The sequence below is a fragment of the Amborella trichopoda genome, chromosome 4, assembly GCF_054954075.1.
Source record: "Amborella trichopoda isolate Santa Cruz 75 chromosome 4, AtrichopodaSantaCruz75HAP2 v2.0, whole genome shotgun sequence".
NCBI lineage: Eukaryota > Viridiplantae > Streptophyta > Magnoliopsida > Amborellales > Amborellaceae > Amborella > Amborella trichopoda.
In genome coordinates, this window is record NC_142339.1 from 13,684,586 (window position 1) to 13,709,556 (window position 24,971).

Consider the following 24,971-nt stretch of genomic DNA (forward strand, 5'->3'; position numbering starts at 1 on the left):
CATTATGGTAAGATTAAAATTTGTTTTGGTCATTAATACTCACTTTTATATTTTCTCATTTTTTTTAGAAAAATTTAAAAATAGCTCTTGAAAGATATAAAATGGGTTAAAATCCATTTTATTTATTAATTTTCAATTTTATTTGAATGTGTTTTGTTTTAATCATTTTTTATATGCTTTTTTTTGTATTTTTTTAATTCTTTTTTAATACTTTTTTGACAGTCCAAGACTTACCCGATTAGAATAGTTGAATCAATGTGTTTACCGAATAGGCTGGCTAGTTAAACCGCTTCTAGGACCATGTCCGATTAACCCTTCCGGTTTGATATTGTGAACAATGTTTCAAACACAAAGCATTGACCGTTCCAATTAACTGAAGCAACGCCCTTCTAAGTTCAAACTTGGAACATAGTCCGAAATCCAGGAGATTACCGAAATTTGAATTCAGTCCAAACTTGGTCTTCGACAGGATCAGAAGAGCATTAATTCTAATTGCCCAAAATACGCCGACGCAGACGCAGCCGCAGCCGCTCCCTTGCCCTTTCACCCATTCTTACACGGCTTTGGTTAAAAACCTAAATTCCATTTTTCACACGAAGAAGAAACAGAAAGAGCAGCCTGCCTGAAACAAGTAGATTGAGACGGATTCAAACAAATGAGACAGATTGGAAAGTCAAGAGAGAGAGAGAACAGCAGTCCAAGGAGACAAAAACTAGATGAGAGAGAGGAAGACAGCATGGCAACCCGGCCCGCTCTCAGCTTTGCCCCTAGTTTACTAGCGTAGGCAGGCAAAACAAAATCAAGAAATAAACAATAAACATGTCGGGCCAAGCCCAACCAGGGCAGCCTATCATGCCAGTGGCCCAGACCCGGACAGTCCCTATCATGAGGTTAGGGGTGGACACTGGGACCTGTGGTCTTGACCCCCTAATAGGTAGACCGGACCCTGGGTGGAGGTATGGGTCCACGGTTGGACCCGACCAGTGGGGTATGGGTCTAATAGCCCTGAACACAATTTGCGTCCGGGTTAAGGTAGTCCCATCCGGTTCAAGTCTAGGTCTGGGTCTAGGTAGTCCCTCCAGGTTCAAGTCTGCGTAAGGCGTCCGAGTTTGAGTCCTAGTAGTCCTCTTTGTTTTTTGAGGTAAATATATATATTTTAATATAAATTAAATTTTCATGTCGTGTTCGGGTCCCCTATTATCACTTTGGGTCCGGGTTTGGGTCATGGTTTGGAGATTGGACCTAGAAAAGTCAAAGTTCAGTCTAGGTCCCATGTCATATTTTTGGGTCCCGGTATGGGTCTCTTTGGACCTAAACTTGGACCTGATCCGTCCCGACGCATTGGCACCCCTACTCAGGTGATGATGGGCCGGCCCTCTGGCCACCTTTGGTTTCCTAAATCGGGCCGGGTCCATCACAACCCTTCTTAAGTGAAACATGAGAAAGAGAGAATAACGACTAACAGGCTTCGAGTTTGCGAAACAAGCGTCGGGGGACGGAAGAAAGAACTGTTTTACCCCGAGGGCTGAGTTGATGAGTAATGACGAAAATACCCCTAGACTACTGATTTTCTTTTTTTGGGGAAATCAGGGGCACGTCGGGAAGCGGCGATGGCAACATGCGAGTACAGTGAATCGTCGCCGTCGAAAAGGAGAAGGAAAATCTCATCCCCGCCGCCACCGGACGATTGGTTTGTCTGGTATCACTTAATGCGCCTCATAAACCCTAAATCCTCTCATCATTGCAAATGTATTTAATGGACATCTTATCACTGACCAAATTGCCCCTGAATACTGTGACAATTATCCCTATCCGATATTACGTGTTTATGTGGATAGCTAATCTCTGGCTAAATTGACCCTAAAAATTGGTAAGAATTATTCTCATGGCCCGTTACTTCGGAAGAAGTAAGATCAGCATCTAGTATGTTCCCTTGGGAGCATATTGTATATTTACTCGGGAGTATACTGTTTATTTACTCTCTATTATTGACATGGATTTATTGAAATATATGTTGTCTTCTTTATATTGTAGAAGTAAAGCACACATCTAATTTTACGTGGAGATGTAGTTTTGGTGTTGAAAGTTTTATGATGGCTTGAAAATCAATTTTCATAATTTGCCATTAAATTTATAACTTTAAAAATAATATAGATCAAGCAAATCGATAAATATTTGAAAATTTTGAAAATAAATATTTCAAATAGTATGATACAAGATACACTATTTTTAGGATTTAAATATTTTTTCTCTTCATATCCATACATCTTGAAGTCAAGATGATTAATTGAAAAGTTTTCCAATGTCTGAACGTCAACTTATTTTTGAGGTACACCATTCTTCAATAACACAAAACTGACACCTTATATAAACATTTTATGTTAGAAGTTTGATCAACTAGAAAATCATTAATTATTTTTTGAAAGAATGAGATTTGAGTTCTTACTAGGCTGATTGTTGGGTGGTTACCTTCTAGGAGTGGCAATGGGCTAGGTCTGGGCCAGGCTGCTCTTAGCCTTAGCCTGCGCTTAGTTCACAAAGGCTCTGGCCCTACTAGGCCAACAAAATAAAAATAAAAACAAAAACAAAAACAAAAGAAGAAAACAATAAAAAAGAGGATCATGTCAAACTGGGGTGACTTTGGTCCAAGCCCAACCCAATTCCTCAAGATGTGATTGCCTGGCCCTCAGGCCACATTTTATGGACCGAGCCCTAATCGATTAGGGCCGGGCTGACTAGGCCAAGGCAGACCATCCAGCACATTGCCACCATTACTTTCATTCTAAGTGCACTTGAGTTTATTAGTATATTTGAATATCTCTTTGAGGTGTGTTTTTAGGATAAAGATCTTTTCTAAAGAGCATGGGAGCTTATCTTGGATATTTCTCTTGTAGCACCTAGGTGCTTTAAATATGGAATTGATAGTTGGATCGTGAATCAGGTAGGGTTTGGATTGGTTCAAATCGATCATTAAAAAAATTGATAAAAAAATAAAATAAAATACAAGTTAAAGTAGGAATTTATAAGGCGGGACATAAGAAAGCATGAAATGTGACTAAAAAAAGGAAACAAATATATGTTGAGTATTAAAGACTTTTGACAAAAATTTCCTTCTTTCACCCTTTTGTTGGGAGAATAGGTTCCAAATTGTTACATCTTATGCCAGGACTCTGTATTTTAAAGCCTTTAAGCCTGACGATTTTTTTATCTAGATTGTCAATCTGGAAGGGAATTGGTTCAAACTGAATGGTTATGAGATAGAATGGGTCCATTTCTCCCCTTAAAATCCCCATATATATTTATTTTTGTTTTTTTAAAGCTTGTCTAGTGATTTTTTAGGTCCCTTAAATCTCCACACAATAAACCCAAATTATTTTATTTTTTATTTAAAATTTAATATTTTTTAGGTGTTTAGTTTTCATAATGGTGCAACCTCAAATAATCAAATTAAGTGCACCTTCAAACTTTTTTTTTTATCAATAATTATAAAGTTTTAAACTAAAAAAAGTATTCAAATAAACCAGATCTCTAAAAGCATGAAAATCTTGAAAATTAACAGTTTAGATAAGGGTGTGGTTTGTATAGAGTTTATGCTCTAAACAATCAAAGTAAAACGCACCTTCAAATAGTATCGGGAATGTGGTTTCAATACTAGAAATATTTGTGATAGCATTAAAATATATTTTTATCTTTAGTTATAAAATTTAAAGCATAAAAAATAGTGTAGATCGAGCATATCTATGAAAACTTGAAAATTGACGGTAAAGAAATGCATTACAAGTTGCGGTATTTCCAATACTTGATATCCATTTTTCTCATGTCCATGCATCTTGATGTGGAGATGAACAATTTGAGGATATTTGAGCATCAAAACAACCTCTTCTACTAAAATTTTTGAGGTGGGCTCTAATTTGATTGTTTAGAGCCTCGACTCTATATAAACTTTTGCCTTTAGGTAATGTGATGCAAGATATATTATTTATAAGATTTGAAATAATTTTTTTTCTCTCACCTATATACCTTGGTAAATCGATGATTAATTAGATATTTTTTCAACATAAAAAGAATCTTTCTCAGGGATTTTAAAGGTGCACCTTAATTTTACGATCTATAATGTCAACCTTATTCATCAATTCAAATTGATCCACACCTGAAGTAGATTACCGATTGAGAAAGTGATCTGACATAGATGTATGGATGAACGATCCGCCCATCGATCCGATTTAAAAACAGAAAAACTAATGAGGGGTATTTTTGGTAAGCATGTGAATCGCTTTCGCTCTTCAAATTCCCCCGCTAACCGACATTCGTGTATTCATGCAATCGTTATTTAGGGAGCAAGTGATTGGGCTCGTTAATCTCTGCCTCATTATATATCTTCTCTCTCTTTCTCTCAATCTGGTTATATATTTTTTCTCTCCTCTTTTACAAGAAGAAGCTGCATCCTTCACACTCTCTCTCTCTAGAACTGTTATCTCTGAGAGAGAAATGCTGAATCCATACGCCCGAGAATTCAGACCCGCAATCTTAAAAAACCAGCAACCCCTTCTCATCCATCCTCCAATTCCATCACTCTCTTCTCATTACTGTTCTTCTTTCGAAAAGTATGAGGTTTTTCCCAGTATTCGAATGCAACCTCCCTCGATGTACAATGACTGTTCCTTCTCCTTCTGCAACCCTCTTTTCTTTAATCCAACCTTCAAATCTCGCGTCGATGGCTCTAACGCAACCTCTATTACTCCTTTTCAAACTGATAACACGGTTCGAGCCCAGACCCAGAAGTTTGAATGGAAGACAATGAATAATGGCAGAATTGGGAGTGGAATCAGAGGCAGTGATTTATTGAAGAAGAAAATTAGTGCTTTTCCAGGGGGTTCCAGGAATGGGTTTAATGGGGTTAAAGGAATGACATGGAGGCCCAAGGTGAGGTCTGATGAAAAATTTGTTGGGATTGTTTCTGATAAATTTGAATTCAAGGAAGAAGAAGCTCAGAAAACGACCGTGATGATAAAGAATATCCCCAATAAAATCAGGTAATTGCCGGTCTTTTATTTTTTTCTTATGCTTTAATGGCTGAGTTCTGGTGTAATTTTCATGTTGAAAATCTGGGTTTCTTTCTCTCTAATGATTTTTTTGTTTTTTTGTCTTAATTTTGAATTTTGGCAGTAGGAAGATGTTGCTGAATATGCTGGACGAGCACTGCATGCAAATGAATGAGAGGTTTGAAGATGAAGACTGTCGCTCTGAATATGACTTTGTCTATCTGCCAATGGATTTCAAGTGAGTGCCTCTCTCTCTCCCTCTATCTCTCACTCTCTTTGTAATCTTTGTATTAGACCAAAATTTTGAGAACAATCTCACTCTTCTGTTATTTACAAAAATCGACTCGATTAAGTTACTCGGGCCTTGGTAGAAGCGAGTCATAACTCGTCCGAGTCGAGCTTATTTTTCATTTGTTAAATGAACAGATGCACAGATGCAGTAACATGCTCTGTCTGTCTCTATTTTGACAGAAAGTTTGGTTGTGTGCAGGAACAAGTGCAATCTGGGCTACGCATTTGTTAATCTAACGAGTGTGAAAGCCGCTCAAAGATTGAATGTTTCTTTCCACAAACGACAATGGAAGCTTCTCTCATCCAGGAAGATTTGCGAAATCAGCTTTGCTAAAATTCAGGTACCCCAACTCTCTCTCTCACTCCTGGGTGAGAAATTGATTCATCTCTTGTGCTTAATGTGTAATTTCTGACTCATATGCTGCATCTTTCTTTGGGCCCTAAAACTATGGGCCTGGGCCACAAACCTATGGTCGGGCCAAGTCCAAGCCATCACTTTCTGAAAGGCTGGCCAGGGCAGGCTTAACAGGCCGGTCATGCCTTTTTGTCTTATTGGGCCAAGACTTATTCGGCCGTTTCAGGGCCGGGCCAGCCTAGGGCTCGGTCTGGACGGTAGGGAACCAAACCCGGGACCTAATGGGTAGACCTGACCTTGGGTCTGGGTATGTGTTCAAAACCTGGAGCTGAATAAGCCGGGTACTATATGGGTTTGGGTAGGCCTGAGTAATATGGGCATTTGCAAATGTTGCCAATATGCTTGTTTCTTAGAAAATTTCAATTATTACATAGAACAATAAAGGAATGAGAGTATTCATGAATGTTGTGCAATAGGTTATATGATGGTAACGAAACGACCCGGTTTCTATTAATAAATCTATTTTTTAGATATATTTTTGGATTTAATTTTTAAGGACATATAATCTCTAACATGAATATCTAAATTTCAAAAAAATTAGTAAATTTTAAAACTTAGAAATAATAATTCTAGTAAAAAAACATTTGGACGGTCAGTTTCTATTGTTCTTAGATGAAACACTAAAAATGGATGCTTTACGCTTTTTCGTCGACATATATAGTTATACGGTCTAGCTTGCATGAAACAATTTTCCTAAATAAAACAAAAAGGGCGTGCTATAATAGACCCAACCAGGCTTTAGGACCGATGGTTAGACCCGGCCCCAGGTCCTGATATAGGTCCAAATTTTGGGCTTGAAAGGTTGGGCTGGGTCCAAAAACCTGAACTCAAATACTCATCGGGTCTGGTACACGGCTGACTCGACCCGACCTGTTGCCAGCCCTAATTTACTGGCCCGTGGGGGCTGCACTTGCCACTCTACATGAAATGCACATTGCATGCAAATTCCGTCACATGTTCATCGCGCTTCTATTTTGACTCCACACTTCCATGTTCCTGTGTTGCCCCTGACGCGGTTACTTGTGTGGCTCCAGGGTAAGAGCGCATTGGAGGGGCATTTTCGTAACTCGAATTTCCAATGCGAGACGGATGAGTTCCTCCCTGTTATTTTCTCTCCTCCAAGAGACGGTGTGGCTTCACTTTCCTTTCCCACTCCACTTGGAATACGAAGAGCCCCCCCTTCTCATTGTTACGAGTAATAATTGTAATGAAATACTTTAACTGTGTTGTAATCCTGATCCGCTAGCCATTGTGCCTTGGGACCAAGCGATTTGGTTGTGAAACATGTTCTTAAATATTGTCGGGCTGATTTAGAATCACTCGAGTTGGCGAAACTAACTAGGGTTCTAGGTACTTTTGAATTGTCGATTTTTTTTTTGTTTTTTCTTTTATTCTTCTGTCTGTTGTATCCGATGTAGCATTCGATGTCTGGTTGCAATTTTTAGACCCTTTCATGATGTTTTGGTGCGTTTTCTTTCCTTTAATGGTTGAATTCTTTATTATGGTTTAGTCATTAGAATTTCGATCCCATTCAAGTAACATGGGTTAGTGGATTTTTTTTTATGGTTTAGTCAAAATCAATGTTTGAAAAACTTGGCAATTTTTGATCGAGGTGTTAATTTGGATTCGAAATTAGTTGGTAGGTAACTAGTTTTAGAATGGTGCGGGTCTTGGCTTGATTTTCCCCCCTAAACCCTCTTTTTTATTTTTTTCTATTTCAAAATATATATTTTGCTATTTTTGGGATCATAGATCCATATGACTCGAGAATGATTTGATTCATCCAGTAAAAGAGAAATTGAACCAAGGGGTGGATCTCCTCACCTTTATTGAGAGGTAAAAATGAGGGTCAGTTATTTTTTTTGAGAGAAAAAAGGGTGGAATGCCACCCCCTATATTAGAAATCTTGGAAAAACTCTCTATAGATAATGGTAGGTTTTGTAGTAAAAGGTTTTTCAAAGCAAAGGTTTTGGAACTTTTTGCTTTGGTCATCCAAAAGAAAATCTTAATGCTTTTTTTTGTTTGGTAACATTTGTGGTCGACTCCGTGCTATATGTTAATTTTGATGTATTTGTATTCCCAGAGCGAATAAGAAGAGAGCCAATAGTGACCTGGTCATGTCGGTGCCCAAGACACCGCCAGATCCCGAGAACACTGTAGCAATAGGCCTAATATTGGGCGACTTTTGAAGAAGTATCAGAATGACCTCCAATTGCACGAGAGGATAGTTTTGGATACCTTTGAGAACGTCTGTAAAGTTTTGTCGCATTTTGAAAAGTTTTGAGTTGATCATGATTAAACTTGGTTTTCAAATCCATTTTCCATCATGCTGAAAATGGACCCTATAACTATAGCCCTCTTTTTTGGGTCTCAAAATAGTAGTAGATTACCACTATTAGATTCGGAATATTGAAAAACGTCCAGGTACTAAATTTCGGCTCAATCGGACATTCTGGAACCATTCCAAGTCTAACTTATCATAAAGGGTGGACTTTCACTATTGCGGTGTAGCCTCGGTGAACCAATTTCCATTTCTAAAAACTGTGTTTTCTTATTTCAGGATGATTTTCAAGTGCTCGTAACTTGCTCATTTTGGATCCAATTAAGCTCAAATTCAGACATGTCCTAGATCTCAACGATACGTTCGTTTTGGCGTATGGCACGCGTCATGTATGGCCCGCAACGAGAGAATTCTTAGAGAGAAGATAGGCTCGAAATATGAAAATTCAGATTTTAAAAAGAACATTCGATTCTTTGAGAGGCCGTAGCTCAAGATCCTAATGTCGGATCGTCGCAAGTATAAATCTGTTGCGAGAGCTACAGTTTGATATAATTTTTGGGTACGATCAGGAGCCAAATGACATTGAATTTTGAGGTCGAAGATGGCATATTTTTTTGGTTGTCGGAATCTCATTTTCTAGTGACTTTTCAAAATTGGTACGTGCTCAAACCGATACTAAAATGAACGAAATTTATCACAAAATGATAGTGTCCTCTTCAATTTATGATCAAAATGAAAACTCGGAACATCACAAATCGTGCTGGATTGGTGGTCGAAGAATCACAAGTTTATGGAACTTGGTCGTATTTTGGGTTATTCTTGAAAATCTGTTTCAAGATAATCAAAGGGTATTAAAGCGTGCGTAATGGTTAAAGCATCAATACTACAACGTTTGATCACTCGAATTACCACCGTAGACATTTGAAAAAGGTCCTTATGCTTAGCAATGGCAAGAGACCCGGGATGCTTTTGTCATTTGTTGAAAAGTATTGAAGGGCATTTTGGTCATTTGATCGAAAAATGGGAATAATATTTTAATTCATAAAATGTGTATTTTTTGACAAGTTTTGTTGTTTTTTAACAATCCACCCTTGCTTTGTGGTTACTCTATATAAGAAACTCAAGTCATTTGTAATGAGCTCTCTTGATCGCTCTTAATATCAAATCTTCTTTCAAACTCTCAACTCCTTTATAATCTCAAACCCTCTCACTCTTAAACTCGCATCTTTCTCTCAAGATTCCTTACTCTCACTTCTCTTTAAATGTTTGCTTTCAAGACTCTTAATCACTGCTTATTCCCTCGTTTTTTCCTTGCTTTCTTTATCTTTCTTCTCCTCCTTTCCTCTCCTCTTTTATTCATCGTTTCTCGCGATGGTTGCTCTAAGGTCCATTCGGGGTAATCACCAAAAGAAGGGTTTTCGAGGGATTTTCTTTTCTTCTTCCCGTCTCTTTTTCCGGTTCGTCGCTTCTCATGGTGGTCACTCTTGGTTAAGCTCCCTTCGGGGTAATCACCATAAGAGGAACTTTTAGGGTAGATCTTTTCTCTTCTTCTGAGGAGGCTCTGCTGAGGGCCATCCTGCTTGGGCTTGCTCCACAGTATTCGATCCTCAAAGCATCTTCTGGGGCATATGAACTTCGATACGATGTCATCTCATGCCACCGTAGATGCCTCTTAGGGGAGGTGGCGTTGGAAGGCTGTCAAATTGCCCAATGACTTCATTTTCCCCTTTTCATAACTATCGACTTTTATTTCATATCTTGTTTTTCGTTTCTCCCTCTCTTGGCCAATCTTTACTGCCCGTCCCCCCTTCCATACCCATCGAGACCGCTCTTCAAAGACAAGCCAAAGTTAATGAACCCTCATTTAGCCATCTTACATATGTGTGTGTTTAATAAGGCCCAACATGAATCAAGGAAATCAACATCGGATCGAGCCGAGAGGCAGGGGAGCTTTAGAGTCTAATCTAAGAGGGATCCTGAGAGCCCGGACGTGTCCACAAACCCAAACCGCAGCGAGATAAGTACCTGAATCACCTGTCACACAAAATCTCCCTCACCGTTGGTTACCTTCGCACACAGTTTTTTGAGGGATGGTCCCTAAACCCAGGACGAATCCGTTCCTGGTCTGTCGAGATTGAGGCCTAACCAACAACAACTTCGTCCCTAGTATATTCCTAATCTAATAGTAACTCACATCAATTTGCTTCGTCTTTCAATGGAAGCAAATTGTTATTACTCAAGTGGATAACACTTTGATTGCCACATTGGACTATATATATATATATATATATATATATATATGTCTTGCTTCAAGCCTAACTCTTGGAGGAGTTTCTTCATCCACATCATTTTCTTAGAGGCTTTTATGACTGCAATATACAAACATTTGTAGCTTGGATTTCCATGATACAACTCCTCTTCAAAAGTGAACATGTATCCCTAGGATGACTTCCAAGAATCTATATCTCCAGCATGTCTATATCTATGTACCTTTATAAAACAAGTTTTACCTTCCTAAAGCTCAAACACACGTTTGATGTTCTTATAAGATATCTGAATCCACTTGATTGCAGCCCAAAATTCTTTGCCAACACTTGTAATGAATTTGCTTATTACACGAATGGTGTATGCAATATGTGGATGCATGCATGTCACGGTGTATATCAATTTTTCTAGACCCATCCATAGGATACTTCATTCCTTCATTCTCCTTCTCATTTAACGAGCTTTTGCTTGGCATTTTGCTTCGCATTTAATTTGAAGTGGCTACCAATTGCGGAACCAATAGGTTTTACTTTGTTCATATCCAACCTTTTGAGCGCTTTCTCATGTATCTTTCTTGTGAAAATATGGCTTCCCAGCCTTCTTGTCAAGAGAGTTCTTCATACCCAAGATTTATTGAGCTAGTCTTAAGTTCTTCATGGAAGGTATTGCTCAATTCTTGCTTCAACCTATTAACTTTGTTGATAATATGTTGACTATCAACTCTTGCTTCAACCTATTAACCTTGTTGGTGGTTGACTGATAATCAAAATATAGTAAAAGGATGATAAAATCAAAGTCAGAAAACTTCTTGACGAACACAGTCGTTTAAGGCTTTTCTCATATACCCATGACTCCACATCAAATAATTGAACTACTTGTACTATTGTTTTGGGGCCTATTTCAACCATAGTTAGCAAGTCTCCGTTTAAAATACAATTTTTTAAAAAAAATCTTCAATTTTCTGAAATAGGTTGACAACTTGGAGTTTTTCAAAAGATCTTCAAAAAATCACATTTTTTTTAATGGAACCGATATATATCCGTATTTCACTTTTTTCTTCAAAAAAACTTTTCAGAATAATGTCTTCCCCATAACTTTATTTCTTCATTAACTTAATATTATTGGATTTTGGTTTAAAGAAAAGTACATTAATAGTGGAAGAAAATTAAGAATATTTATTCAGCAAAAAATTCTTTCAAAACTTCACCAATAAGTTCCCTTAAAAAAAGTGTATGAAAAAATAGAAACACTATTTTTCCCCAAAACAAGGTATCAAAACAATTGTATATCTCAAAATAATAAGTAGAGTTAGAAGAAGAGTAACCCAAGAAATTTTTTTTTTTTTTTTTTTTTTTTAAACCCTTAGCATCTCTATAAAGACCAAGAGAGAGAATTTTTGTTGTTTTTGTGTTTAATATTATTATTGTTGTTTTATTTTATGCTCTCAATAAATCAATAATAGTTTTATATTGTGACAACAAAGTGATTGTTGTTGGATTTATTGAAAGTTTAGATAATAAATTGTCAAGTCTTATTCTAATGACACTAGGTAAGGCCGTAAAAGTCTTGTTCAATGCCTTTAATGTATTGATACAATAACTATAAACCACAATCCTATATTATATCATCTTTACATATCTGATTCTTTTGCTTTTTTTTTTAGCCATATCCGAATTATTCACGATTCTATAACTTACCTTTCTTTTAGTGGCCGTATTTTTTATCCAAAATTTTTCTCCCACTTTTTGCAATAAAATTGATTTATTACCGATGCTTTGGTTCGCCAACATATTATTATTCCCCGACTTGCTAAGTATGGTTTCACCCGCATAGGTTGTTCTTCATCTTGCAAACCATGTGCTTTTTTCGTTTCATCTTGACCCTTTTGGCTGCTCCCTATAAATCTCTTCCTCTAAATTATGGAAAAAGACAATTTTGATATCTAATTGCTTAGTTTTTAGATTTAAGCTTGCAACCAGGATTACACCACGACAATTTCATTAAGGGAGAAAACAATTTCATTAAGGGAGAAAAGATTTCCTCATAGGCATTGCCCTTCTTTTGCCTAAAACCTTTCACAACCAATCTTGCCTTTTACCTTAGTTATGAGTTCTTTTTTTTAGTCGTCCGGCTGAATACCCACTTATTTTTAAGTGCTTTTTTGCCTTTTGACAACTTTGCTAGGTCATAGGAGATTCTGTTCTATCTCCTCTTACATAGCTTTATCCATGTGTTAATTAGCTTGAGCTTTCTGGTTCACCTCCTTCATTGTATGAGGCATACTCTGATGCGGGTAACTATTAAAGGATTTACGTCCCGTAGATGACCTTCTCAATTCAACTGTAGGAGGTACTTCTTGAATAGTTTGCTCCCCTTGCTCCACATCAGCCAAAACTAGCATGTCGTGTTCTTATGACCCATCATCTTCTTGCACTTTTTCCTAATATTCATCATGCACCACGGTGGGAGGAACTATGACTGGTCCTTATGAATCATTAAGATCTATGGCTTTGTTGACTTCTTCCCATATTAATTGGTTAAGTCCTCATGAGAGACCGCATCTCTACCCCTGGTCATCTTTTTGTTCTCCCATAGCCTATTGTCAAACTCTTTATCTGAGTACCCTAGGAAGATACGAGTGATTTCTTATCCAACTTGGTTTATTCATTGTGCATGTGCATGAATTATTTGTACCAGAAGAGAGTGAATAGATGTCTTTTTTGTCCAAGTTCTCTCTAGGATCTCACTATCTATAAAAAATGATGGGGATCTATTTGTTACATACTATACTATGAGAACTCTTCCAATCTAATACAGCTTTGGCAATTTGATGGTGGATAGTATACTCCTAACTATTTCTACAGTAGTATGCTTTATTCTCCATGCTACACTATTATGCTGGGGGTATGTGGCATGGTATTTCTTGTATTATGTTACACTTGATAAAATAGCTAAAAGTATCGAGGTGTACCCTCCCCCTATTGCCTGATCGGAGATACTTCAACATCTTGCTTGACTTCCTTTCCACTTGAGCATGGAAGTTTGAGAAGATCTCAAACACCTGATGTTTCAATTTCATCAAGTGAACTCATACATTCTTGAAGTATCACTAATGAAGGTGACGAAGTATGAGGTGCTACCAAGTGACTTCACATTCATGGGATTGATGTTTCAATTTCATCAAGTGAACTCATACATTCTTGAAGTATCACTAATGAAGGTGACGAAGTATGAGGTGCTACCAAGTGACTTCACATTCATGGGATTACAAACATCTGTCATCAAGTGCACTCATACATTCTTGAAGTATCACTAATGAAGGCGACGAAGTATGAGGTGCTACCAAGTGACTTTAAATTCATGGGATTACAAACATCTGTATCCACCGGATCCAAGATTTTTGTATCAATACGAGAGTCTTTCCTTGCAAAGGAGACTCTATGTTTTTTGCCTACGAGGCAGTGGTTACATGGGGAAAGAGATGTGTGCCTATTAATTGAAAGGACTTGTTTCTTTACTTAGATCTAAATTCCGTTTTTACTCATATGGCCGAGTCGCCTATGCCACCAGTCTAATAAGGGTTCTTCCATGAGAACATTAACTTTGTCATTGGGGATTTTCTCGTATGTTCTAGAAAGTTAATACCACTTCTTGCAGTTTACCACTATAAGAGCTCCCATTGTCAGCTTCTAGTAGCCCTTGCCAAGCATTGACTGATACCATTCATATTCTATGCTCCTTCTTGAGATAAAGTTTAGATGAAGATCTGGTACGTGTCTGATGTCCTTTTGCACTAGCTTCATCCCAACATTGATCTTACTGTATACATTTTCCTTACCCAAAATCTTCAAAGAACCATCATTCACCATCTTTATAGAGCCAAAGTTTCCCGCTTTGTAATAAGAAAATCTAGGGGTGTAGCATGTAGCATTACTCTAGTATTTACAACTCAATTAGAGTTGGACAAACTTGACGTAAAATTGATGCGCCCACCACCATGGTTTTTGACCAGGCAAACATCTACTAATGGTCACTTCAATGGTTTCCCTACCATAATTCTTGGTACTTCCTCTTTCTACTTCTTTACATGCTTTATACACTCTTTCTACAATATGCTACACCCTCAATCTCGCATTGAGTGGGCTTAAATGGCCTTGTAATGGTGTGAAACGTTGGTTTGGGGTTTTCACGTCCTCTAATTTCATCAATGAGGGTTTTGGACCCGTCAAAGTAATTTCATCAATGAGGGTTTTGGGCCCGTCAAAGGCTGATTTCTAGGTCATCCTTTATAATTTTGACCTTTTTACAATACTCCACAACCTTTGCGTCGTAGTCCATACATTGTTTCAATTGTATATTCTTTGCTTTGTATTGCTTTGAACCAAAATTTGGGGGATATCTGGGGCTATGTTGAGGCTCAATTTGCGTCCATCTTCACCATATTTTATCATGGCTTTTATTATGAATTCCATGTTGGATAAGATTCATAATTGACTTTGAGACCCCGTGGTTTTTGTTAGGGAGACCCACTATTATACAAAATGAGGCTCTTCGACATTTGGAGCCAGAATGTCTCTGTATGGGGGCCCTTTTACCATTCTCCATACACCTGCCCTTTGGTTTTTGATAGATCTTTTGTTGTGGGCTCACCAGGTATAGGAAAATACCTGCAAACACCTTATGTATTAGTTCTCTGCTTCCTTTATTGTACTTGGAGTCATAATCATATTTCACTAGCAAATTTGTGGTGAGACAGCAATTAAAAGGCTTGATTATTATTATGTTTATAATATGCATTATACATATTTGCTGCATGTCATAAATGAGCATGATCTGGTTAATGGGTCCAAAATTGATAGCAACACCACCTGATATGAACAACAAATTGCCAAACAATGATGAACTCATAGGAGATGCACGACCATGCTGAGAGATGATCGGTAGAACGATTTACTTAAATCACAAGTTCATGGTGGCATGGTAAGCGAGTTCACACTAGAGTGAATGAAACTATATAGATGCAACAAAGAGAATATGTAAGAGTGTGTTTCATGAGCGTGGAATTCCTATCAAGTGAGCAAATCACTATGATGCCAATTGGGCATGATATCCAACCGTTAACCATTCATCGCTTGACATCCGGATATACTTTTAGTTTGGGATCCGAAAATATATTGTGGGCAAGAAAGAAGCAACCTACAATAGCATTGTCATCTATAGAAGCCAAATATAGTGCAAACATATTTGCCACATGCCAAAGTGTGCGGTTCACACCGTCACTCAAAGATTTGGAGAAGCCATGCACTACAATGTTCCAGATTCATAATGACAACGTCAGTTCAAATATGTTGGTATCGAATCACTCGCCCTTGCTCATATGAAACACATTGAGATGCATTATTACTTTGTTTATGAGATAGTGTTGAGTGACGAGGTTGACTTAACAAAAAGGGAAAATATCTCCATATCTCGTATTTTTAGGTTCCATTTCACCAAAGACCCAAGGTTTTGAAATATATCTTGAGATATAAAAATTATAGATTATATTTCTTCGAACCCCCTAAGTTAATTTAAAACTATTTTTTTAGGCCAAACAAATCTAAAAAGACATGCTTTTTCTAAAAGCCATCCTCCCAAATTTCTCTCACTCTCCCTACACCCCTTTTGTCTCTCTTCGTCTTTCCTATCTCTCTCCCCTCACTCTCTCTCCTCCCGCTATCTCTCTCTTCACTTTTCCAGATAGAGTGAGAGACATAGGAAGATAAAGAAAGAGAGAACTTTGGGGTATATAAGTGGAGAGAGAAAGGATTGGGTTCGATTGGTTGGGTTTATGTGGTCTTTAAAGGCTTTATGAGTGCTTGTAAAATGAAATGATATAGTGGAACATGAACTTAGTGGGAGTGTGGTCCCTCGTGGACCATACTAAGCAAACAATGATTTGTTGATACCGATTTGTGCTTAACGATCTAGGCCAGTCGGTTGGAAAAACTCCATGTTACATGGGCATGAAGAACAAACCGATGAGGGTTTATGGGTTAGCCCTTGATAAGGTCGAAGAACATGCACCGAGGGACTCTGTCACCCTTGTTTGTGATGATGTCCTACAGAAAAAGGGGTCTAAACCTCATCCATGTACCACCACACGATATGCATATCGATAGATCGCTCGAAAAAGCCATTATGCATGTGCGAGAGATACCCCTATGCGCCATAGAGTTGTGGTCGCATATGGTCATGGTGACTTTGACTTGTCTCTAAGAGAGGACCTGTAATCCACAGACTAGGATTGCGACCCATTGGCTCATCCGCTAGACTTTGGTGACCTGCTAATGAATCCCTGCTTGGACTGTAGGTCTTGAAAAATACTGGGTCGGTTCGATAAGGCAATTATGGTCAGTAGTCCACAGTTGAAGGTGGAGTGCCTCATGATTGTAGATTAAATTCCTTAACCATATGGATCCATTTCTCATCAAGTTAATTTAATTATGTTTGTTTTATGATATAAATTATTTTAGAATTATTATTTGAATTTTTTTGAGTCATTTGATATTTTATTTAATTTTTTTTTTTGACTTATAAAAACGAAGATTTTGATTTTACAAAATTATAAAATTCAAATAGTATTTTAGATTTATTTATTTTTTGATAATTTAAAATTATATAAAATATCATGGAGGAGCCCATAGTACACATGGGCCCACCATGTGTCAAGTGGGTGGGCCCCACATGTGCCACATATGGGTGGCACACCCCACCCATTGGATTCTTTCTAGTTTAAGTTATTTCATAGGTAATATTATGTTATGACATGTGGTCAAATAAGATATGGAATGTTTTAACAATATATTGACAAAATATTGAAAGTGTACATTGACTTGATATATCTTTGGAATATTTTGTGAAAGATTATGAAATGTATAATATTTTAATTAGATTTAATTTATCTAATTTCTATTGATAGCAAAAAGGTTAAGGAAAGGGGGATAATGATCCATGCACATTCTAGAATGTTGATGGCCCTTCTATGAAATGAATGGCTCAGATCTCTCATCTCACAAGTCACCCTTGATCGACGGTATACGTTCAATCTCACAAAAAGAGGCAAGCCAAGGAAAACCCTAGAAATCCTAATCTTGTTCAAGCTTATAAAAAATGGATTGTCTCTACCAGTAATCTCTACACCTTATCTTTCTGTCTCTCTCTCTCTTAAGAAAATATCTTTATCTCATGTTTGATCTCTCTCTCCCACATTGTGAAAGAACTTAAGGGTTTAGATTATAGAGTTCTTCTCTATCCTATCTCTTAAATATGGATTTATGGCTAAGGGTTTTAAGGTTTAGCAAAAAGGGAATCCATCTCTCTCAAACTAAGTTGCTAAGAGAATTCAACTAGGGTTGAGTTTGTAATCAAAAGGGTTCATGTTCACATGGTGTGGCTTGGCCGAAATTTGCTTTCCCGGTTTGAGATTAAAGTTAGACCGTTGATCCCATGCCATCGTATGGTGGTGAATTGGTGTGGCGTGTAATAAGCCCGATTGAGGTAATCTCCGGTACTCTTCATTTTGTTTCTTGCAATCTTATCTTTTATTCTCAAGCATAGTGCATAGTTGTTTCAATGGCATCAAGTTGTTAATATCTTGGTTTTATTGTTGTATTGATTTTATTTTAAAATTTATTTTATTATAATAAAGACCACGTATAAGTGATTTTTTGCCAAAAGAAAGGCGTGAAGAAAAAAGAAAATATATCCCCTGGTAAAAGATTGCATAGGTCTTTCTTTAATTGGTATCAGAGCTATTGATACTTAATGCCATTAGTTATCTTTTCTCTTTATCGAGTTTAGATCAAACTTGGGACTGAGATATAAAAAAGCTAATGACCTTTGTGGTCAATAAATACACCCAAGGCTAAGAATTATTGAAATATTCCAACACCAAAAAGGCACTCTACATAATGAGTATTCTGTGCTATTTTGGATTAGTGATATGAAAAATATAATGAGGTATTTTTCTATTACATACTTCAGTGATGTTTTGTATCTTTAAGAGTAGGATTTACCTGCAAAATTTTAGTGGGAGATCCTATAGGAATTGAGAGTTATGAACTCAATAATGAAGGGTGTCAGCTCTGACTATGTAAAATTCAGGAATATCTATTAAGTTCCATGATTTTTCTCACAAATTATATGATTTTATTTATAGCTGAATTGGACTTTCATTCATAAAATTGAGTCTACTTTCAAAAAAAAAAAGTTTCATCAAGAAAGTCCTTGTGGTTTGAAAGATATGATCAATTTATTAAAGGATGCGCAAGTGTTGTTTTCTGCAACGAAAATTATTTTCATAACTTAGAAGTTAAGATTTAATTTCTATTCTTAACAGAATATTTTATGGTTCACACTCAGTTTTTAGACTTCTATTCCGAGTCTAATTTGTAATAAAATTTATTTAAGAGATAAATATTTATGAGAAGAGAGAAATAAAATTTTTTGATTGAAGAGAGGTCATTCTAAATTTTTTGTAATTTGGTATATCCTTCATTGAAGACATGGATAGCTATATTTATCAAGTCTACTTAACAGAGTGATGTAAGGTTTGTGAAAATATATGTGTTACTATTATGTGTCTAATTGTAAATAAAATTGGTTTGAAAGAGAAACTCTATGATGGTAGAGAGAAAAGACAATTTTATCAGATAGTGTTCATCCTGGAATTTTGCAGTATGATTTAATGTCACTTATTTATTTTTCTAAAGAAAAATATTATTTGGGATTTAAACTATGATGCTATGATTTGGTTTTGAGTCTAGTTTTCAACACAAGATTTCAAGAAGAAATTCTTTTAGAATTGAGAGAAACAAATTTTTTTATTAAGAGGTGCTCAAACTGTTTTTCAACTGAAAAAATTACATTGTGGCATAAATGTCACTAAAATGAATATTCACTAAATGGTATGATTTAGGGATGGAACTGAACACTATTATATATATATATATATATATATATATATATATATATATATATATATATATATATAAAACTATTTCAATACACAAAAAGATTCGAAAATTAATTCTTTATGAGTTGAGAGATATCATATTTTTATCATGGGAAGCTCAAGTTCTATTCTGCAGTAAATTAAAAAGATGTGTCATGTTAAGACACATCTTTGGATTCCTAAATATGAACACCTTTTTTGTTTAAGAGCTCATTTAAAAAGGTTTAATAGAGTGCTATGAGTATGGTTTATTATAATAAAATTTCAGAGAGAGGTAATACAGAGTTGATAAGATATGACATTCTATGTAAAGAGTATTCGATCTGGGAATAACAGAAAGAAGAAGAAACATAATACCTATAACAACATCTCCATTTCTTCGAAATGAAGGGATATATAGAGAGACTTGGTAGTAGCATAGAAACGCTAAAGATCAGTAGGAGAATCGAAATTGTGATATTTGAAATAATGGGATGAAGAAGATATTTTCTTCACGGTATAAGATAGGAGAATCCAAGTGTCGAAGAGATGGACACTTCGTGACATGTGAAAGGTCATATAGGGAAATCTATTCCACATTATATGGTACAGTCATATAGGGAAAGGTCATATAGGGAACGAGGATTTAATAACTTTGTTTAATGTACTTTGGTTATATTTTGGCTAATTGTTTTATGAATATGTATGGAGTATGAACATTAAGTGATAAGTGCTAATAAATTTGAAAGTGCTGGTTTTGAATACCATGTGTTTTTGTGCCTCCTTGTGCTTGAGTATGAAATACGTAAGGTAGTGATACACATGGAGATATGATTTGAGCTTTGAGCCCTAAGGATGAAACACGAGAGATGAGTGAGGCTTATTCAAATATGTAAGCACAAAGGGAGTGTTCTGATGGAACTTGGTCTTGGTAACCATCCTCTCAATAATATCTATAATATGATGTGTTGCATGTGATGATGATCTTTTGATAAATTATCCATAATTGCCAAAAAAGAAGTATTTTGTCAAGGCTTTAATAGACATTATTTAGTCGTGCTTTATTTTGGATAAAGTTATAAGACGATATATATGATTTGTTTTTTGTGGTCATGAACTTGACTTGGTAGGAAATTAAAGGTGAATGTGGTAAAATGATTTATGAAGGCTAAGCATGTATTTTATAATTAAATTGGATAATTTGAGAAAGGCCTAAGTCTATAAATATGGTTTTGAGAAAATCACATAGTCTTGTAATGTCCATTAAGTCTTCATAAAAATCATTTTAAACTGTCATATTATTATATAACTATTGCTTGTGAATGCATATATATATACCAAGTCAATTTTTTTTTATTAAAAAGAAAAACATTTTGTCTTGAAGGTATTTGTAAAAGTGGGAGAAAAACTATTATGCACTGTTTTTTTTTAAATACCTATATGCCTTGACCCATGTTTCTAGTTATTTAGTATCCTCGATTACTTAAGACTTTGAACTATAGGGAATGTTGTAGGAATGCCATCATGATGGGCTTCCCTAACACATGTTGTGTTGATTAGATAACTTGGTTTGTATGAATTTACTACCAAGATGTCTAGTGTGGTTGAACCTTTGTGGTTCATTAAGGTTTTTGCATATTGTGAAACCAACGGGTATTGAATTACATATTGCATGAGACTTGATATGCTACCTCATGATATATGCATAAGAATGTTGAGAATATATATATTGTATGTGCAATAATTGAGTGGGAATTGCAACAGTCCCACGTTTGTGTAGTTGTTTGGATATTCAAATATACAGGTGCAAGCTATCTCACAGGTCCAAATGATACGAAGTCTACATCTGGATATGTGTTTATGTTTGGAGGGGGTGCAATTTCTTGGAAATCAAATAAACAAGATGTGACGAAATTGTTCACCATGAAAGCAGAGTATGTGGCGTGCTGTTTGATGATCGAGGAGGCTGTATGGATTAAAAAATTTCTTAATCGACTTGACTTTCACCTCGTGCGTTGTGAGGCAGTAAGAATTGTCTACGACAGCATGGTGACGATATATGTATTAAAGGAGCCACGATTCTATAAGAACTCCAAGCATATAAAACCATGTTTCTATCACCTAAAGAACGATGTGAGATTGAGAAAGATCGAGATCCAGATAAACTAAATAATCAAGTGGGAGCACCTGCTAGTATTTGACATGCCAAATGGAACAACAGACTATAATGTCGTTCACTCATGGAACCCAAATGTTTGGTGTTGGTTGTATTGCTACAAAATGGAGCAGTTTATTTAAAGAACTCTTTTGAGCCCATGAACATATGACCCCATGCGATGAGGGTACGTGATGGTATTTTACGACAATAGGTCCATTATTCGCGATGCGATGTGAAAGATGAGCTATGACCATTTTTTGGATGAGATCTAAGTAGCAAAGAGAAAATTGTGTTATACCTATAAATCTTTTTGTGAAATGATTAATGGCGAAAGCTATGATTAATGTATTGAGAGAATAAGTAAAAATGCTTAAGAGATATTGTAATTGGGAGAAAGATATGGGAATAAGAGAAAGTGAGAAAGAGAGAATGTAAGGCATTCAAAGGCCAAGTGAGAGATGTTGGATTTTTGTGATTTTTAAAGGCCTTATGAGTGCTTATAAAATGAAGTGATACAGTGGAACATGAACTCAGTAGTAGTGTGGCCCCTCGTGGACCATACTAAGCAAACGATGGTTTGCTGATACCGATTTGTGCTTAACAATTTAGGCTAGTCAGTTGGAAAAAATCCATATTACCTGGGCATGAAGAACAAACCGATGAAGGTTTATGGGTTAGCCCTTGATGAGGTCGGAGAAAATGCCCGGATGAGTGAGCCGAGGGACTCTGTGACCTTGTGTGTGATGGTCGCCTATAGAAACAGGAGCCAAAACCTCATCCATGTACCATCACACGGCATGTATATCGATAGATTGTTCGAAAAAGCCAGAAATCCATCTTTTAAGGTGAAGCGTATGCAGGTGCGAGATATATTTTTATGCGTCACAGAGCTATGGTCGCATAACGTCTTGGTGACATTGATTTGTCTCTAGGAGAGAACCTATAATCTACAGACTTGGATTGCGACCCCTTGACTCATCCTCCAGACATTTGTGACCTACTAATGCGTCCCTGCTTGGATTGTGGTTCATGAGAAACACTAGGTCGGTTCGATAAGACAAGTGTGGTATGTAGTCCACAGTTGAAAGTGGGGTGCCCCATGATTGCAGATTAAACTCCTTAACCATATGGATCCATTTTCCATTAAGTTAATTTAATTATGTTTGTTTTATGATATAAATTATTTTAGAATTATTATTTGAATTTTTTTGAGTCTTTAATATTTTATTTATAATTTTTTTTGGACTTATAAAAATGAAGATATTGATTTTACAAAATTATAAAATTTAAATAATGTTCAATTTTTTTTTTGATAATTTAAAATTATATAAAATATCATGGAGGAGCCTATAGTACACATGGGGCCCATAGTACACATGGGCCCACCATGTGTCAAGTGGGTGAGGCCCACTTGTGCCACACATGCGTGGCACGCCCCACCCATTGGATTATTTATTGGAGTTTAAGTTATTTCATGTTTTGGTAATATTATGTTATGACATGTGGTCAAATAAGATATGGAATGTTTTGACCATATATTGACCAAATATTGAAAGTGTATATTGACTTGATATATCTTTGGAATATTTTGTGAAAGATTATGGAATGCATAATATTTTAATTAGATTTAATTTATCTAATTTCTATTGATAGGAAAATGGTTAAGAAAAGGGGGATAATGGTCCATGCACCTTCCATAATGTTGATGACCCATCTATGGAATGGATGACTCAGATCTCTCACCCCAAAAGTCAACCTTGATCGACGGTCTATGTTCAATCTTACAAGAAGAGGCAAGCCAAGGAAAACCCAAAGAAACCCTAATCTTATTCAAGTTAATAAAAAATGGATTGTATCACCCAAAATCTCTACCCTTTATCTTTTTTATCTCTCTCGCTTAAGAAAATTTCTCTCTCACTCTCTCATGTTTGATCTCTCTCTCCCACATTGTGAAAGAACCTAAGGGTTTAGGTTATAGAGTTCTTCTCACTCCTATCTCTCAAATATGGATTTATGGCTAAGGGTTTTAGGGTTTAGTAAAAAGGGAATCCATCTCTCTCAAATTAGGTTGCTAAGAGAATTCAACTAGGGGTTGAGTTTGTAATCAAAACGGTTCATGTTCAACTGGTGTGGCTTGGCCGAAATTTGCTTTTCCGATTCAATATTGAAGCTAGACGGCTGATCCCACGCCATCGAATGGTGGTGACTCGGTGTGGGGTGTAATAAGCCCGATTGAGGTAATCTCCAGCACTCTTCATTTTGTTTCTTGCAATCTTATATTTTATTCTCAAGCATAGTGCATAATTCTTTCAATGGCGTCAAGTTATTAAGATCTTGGTTTTATTGTTATGTCGATTTTATTTTGAAATTTATCTTATTATAATAAAGACCATGTATAAGTGATCTTTTGCCAAAAGAAAATGGTGAAGAAAAAAAAAATGTATTTCCCTGTAAAAGATAACATAGGTCTTTTTTTCAGGATTGCATGGAGGTGAGAGATTATCGAGAGAAGAGAGAGCTATTTGGAGAAACACAAGAGAAGAAAGAGAGTGAGAGACAGAGGAAGAGAGAGAAAGAAGGAAGTTTGGGGTATATAAGTGAAGAGAGAAAAATGATTGGGTTTAGAATGAACATGTCTTTTTCACATATATTTAGATTAAAAAATAAGTTTAAAGTGGTCAAGGAGTTAAAAGATATCTTTTAAAACATTAGGTTTATTAAGAAATGAAACTTAAAATAGAAGATATGGAGATATTTTTTCTAATAAAAATACCAACCACTAATTGTTCATATTTTTACGAATCAAGAGAAAACTACGAAATTCAAGGAAGTTCACGGCATTAAAGATGTCGTACCAGCCTGGACATAATGGAGGATGTTAAAATGGTACATTGCCAAATCTGTTGTTTTGGAAATACGAATGTCGATGGAGTTAAATTTAGCACATTAGGTTCCATCCAGGAGTTTATAGTTATTAGGAGCTATTTGTTTGGTAAGACATAGCTTATAAGAGTAGCACATAATGGGTTCTATAAATAGGGTGTAGAGTTCTGGGTTAAAAAGATGGATCTCATGTATAGAGTCTTGGAGAATTATTAAAAGGGTGTGGTTTCCATAAGGTTGCAACCTTAAACAATCCAATTAAGGCGTACTTTCAAATTTGATCATAACATATAATTTTGATGTAAAATATTTTTAATATTATTTCAAAATCTATTTTCATATCTAATTATAAATTTGTAAACTCTAAAAATAGTTAAAATCAAGTAGATCTATAAACATATGAAAATTTAAAAAATGGATGGTCTAGATAATGTGTTGTAAGATGCTCTACTTCTGGGACTCAAAATCCAATTTTCTTTCATAATTATACATCGCGATGTCGAGATACTCAATTAGAGGGTTTTTCAACATTAAAATAACATTTTCCAATGGATTTTTGAGGTGCATCCGTAGTTCTACATTTTAAGGTTGCAACCTTATATAAATTTTTTCCTTATTAAAAAGATCAAGGTCAAGGTCACCCTGCCCTAAAGGAAGAAAAT

The 24,971-nt window shown here is 36.1% G+C and overlaps 1 protein-coding gene across 4 annotated transcripts; it reads left to right on the plus strand.

The window, feature by feature from the left end:
• Positions 1-4,319: 4,319 nt before the first annotated feature.
• On the plus strand, positions 4,320-8,630 carry LOC148782313 (protein MEI2-like 5). Of its 4 annotated transcripts, XM_088863719.1 has the most exons (5): positions 4,320-5,033; positions 5,167-5,280; positions 5,533-5,674; positions 6,783-6,876; positions 8,309-8,398. In XM_088863719.1, the coding sequence occupies exons 1-5, from the start codon at positions 4,489-4,491 to the stop codon at positions 8,311-8,313; spliced, it is 900 nt and encodes a 299-aa protein (XP_088719845.1). In that variant the 5' UTR covers positions 4,320-4,488; the 3' UTR covers positions 8,314-8,398. The 4 variants fall into 4 exon arrangements, with proteins under 4 accessions (XP_088719845.1, XP_088719846.1, XP_088719843.1 ...); XM_088863720.1 differs by lacking the exon at positions 6,783-6,876 and having other exon boundaries at positions 8,309-8,630; XM_088863717.1 differs by lacking the exon at positions 8,309-8,398 and having other exon boundaries at positions 6,783-7,205.
• The last annotated feature ends 16,341 nt before the right edge of the window (positions 8,631-24,971 follow it).

Excerpts from the sequence above, each read along its gene's own strand:
- LOC148782313 (XM_088863717.1), top strand. The coding sequence starts at position 4,489 with ATGCTGAATCCATACGCCCGAGAATTCAGACCCGCAATCTTAAAAAAC. Across the intron at positions 5,281-5,532 it reads TATCTGCCAATGGATTTCAA|GAACAAGTGCAATCTGGGCT; the intron begins GTGAGTGCCTCT and ends GGTTGTGTGCAG. Across the intron at positions 5,675-6,782 it reads TCAGCTTTGCTAAAATTCAG|GGTAAGAGCGCATTGGAGGG; the intron begins GTACCCCAACTC and ends GTGTGGCTCCAG.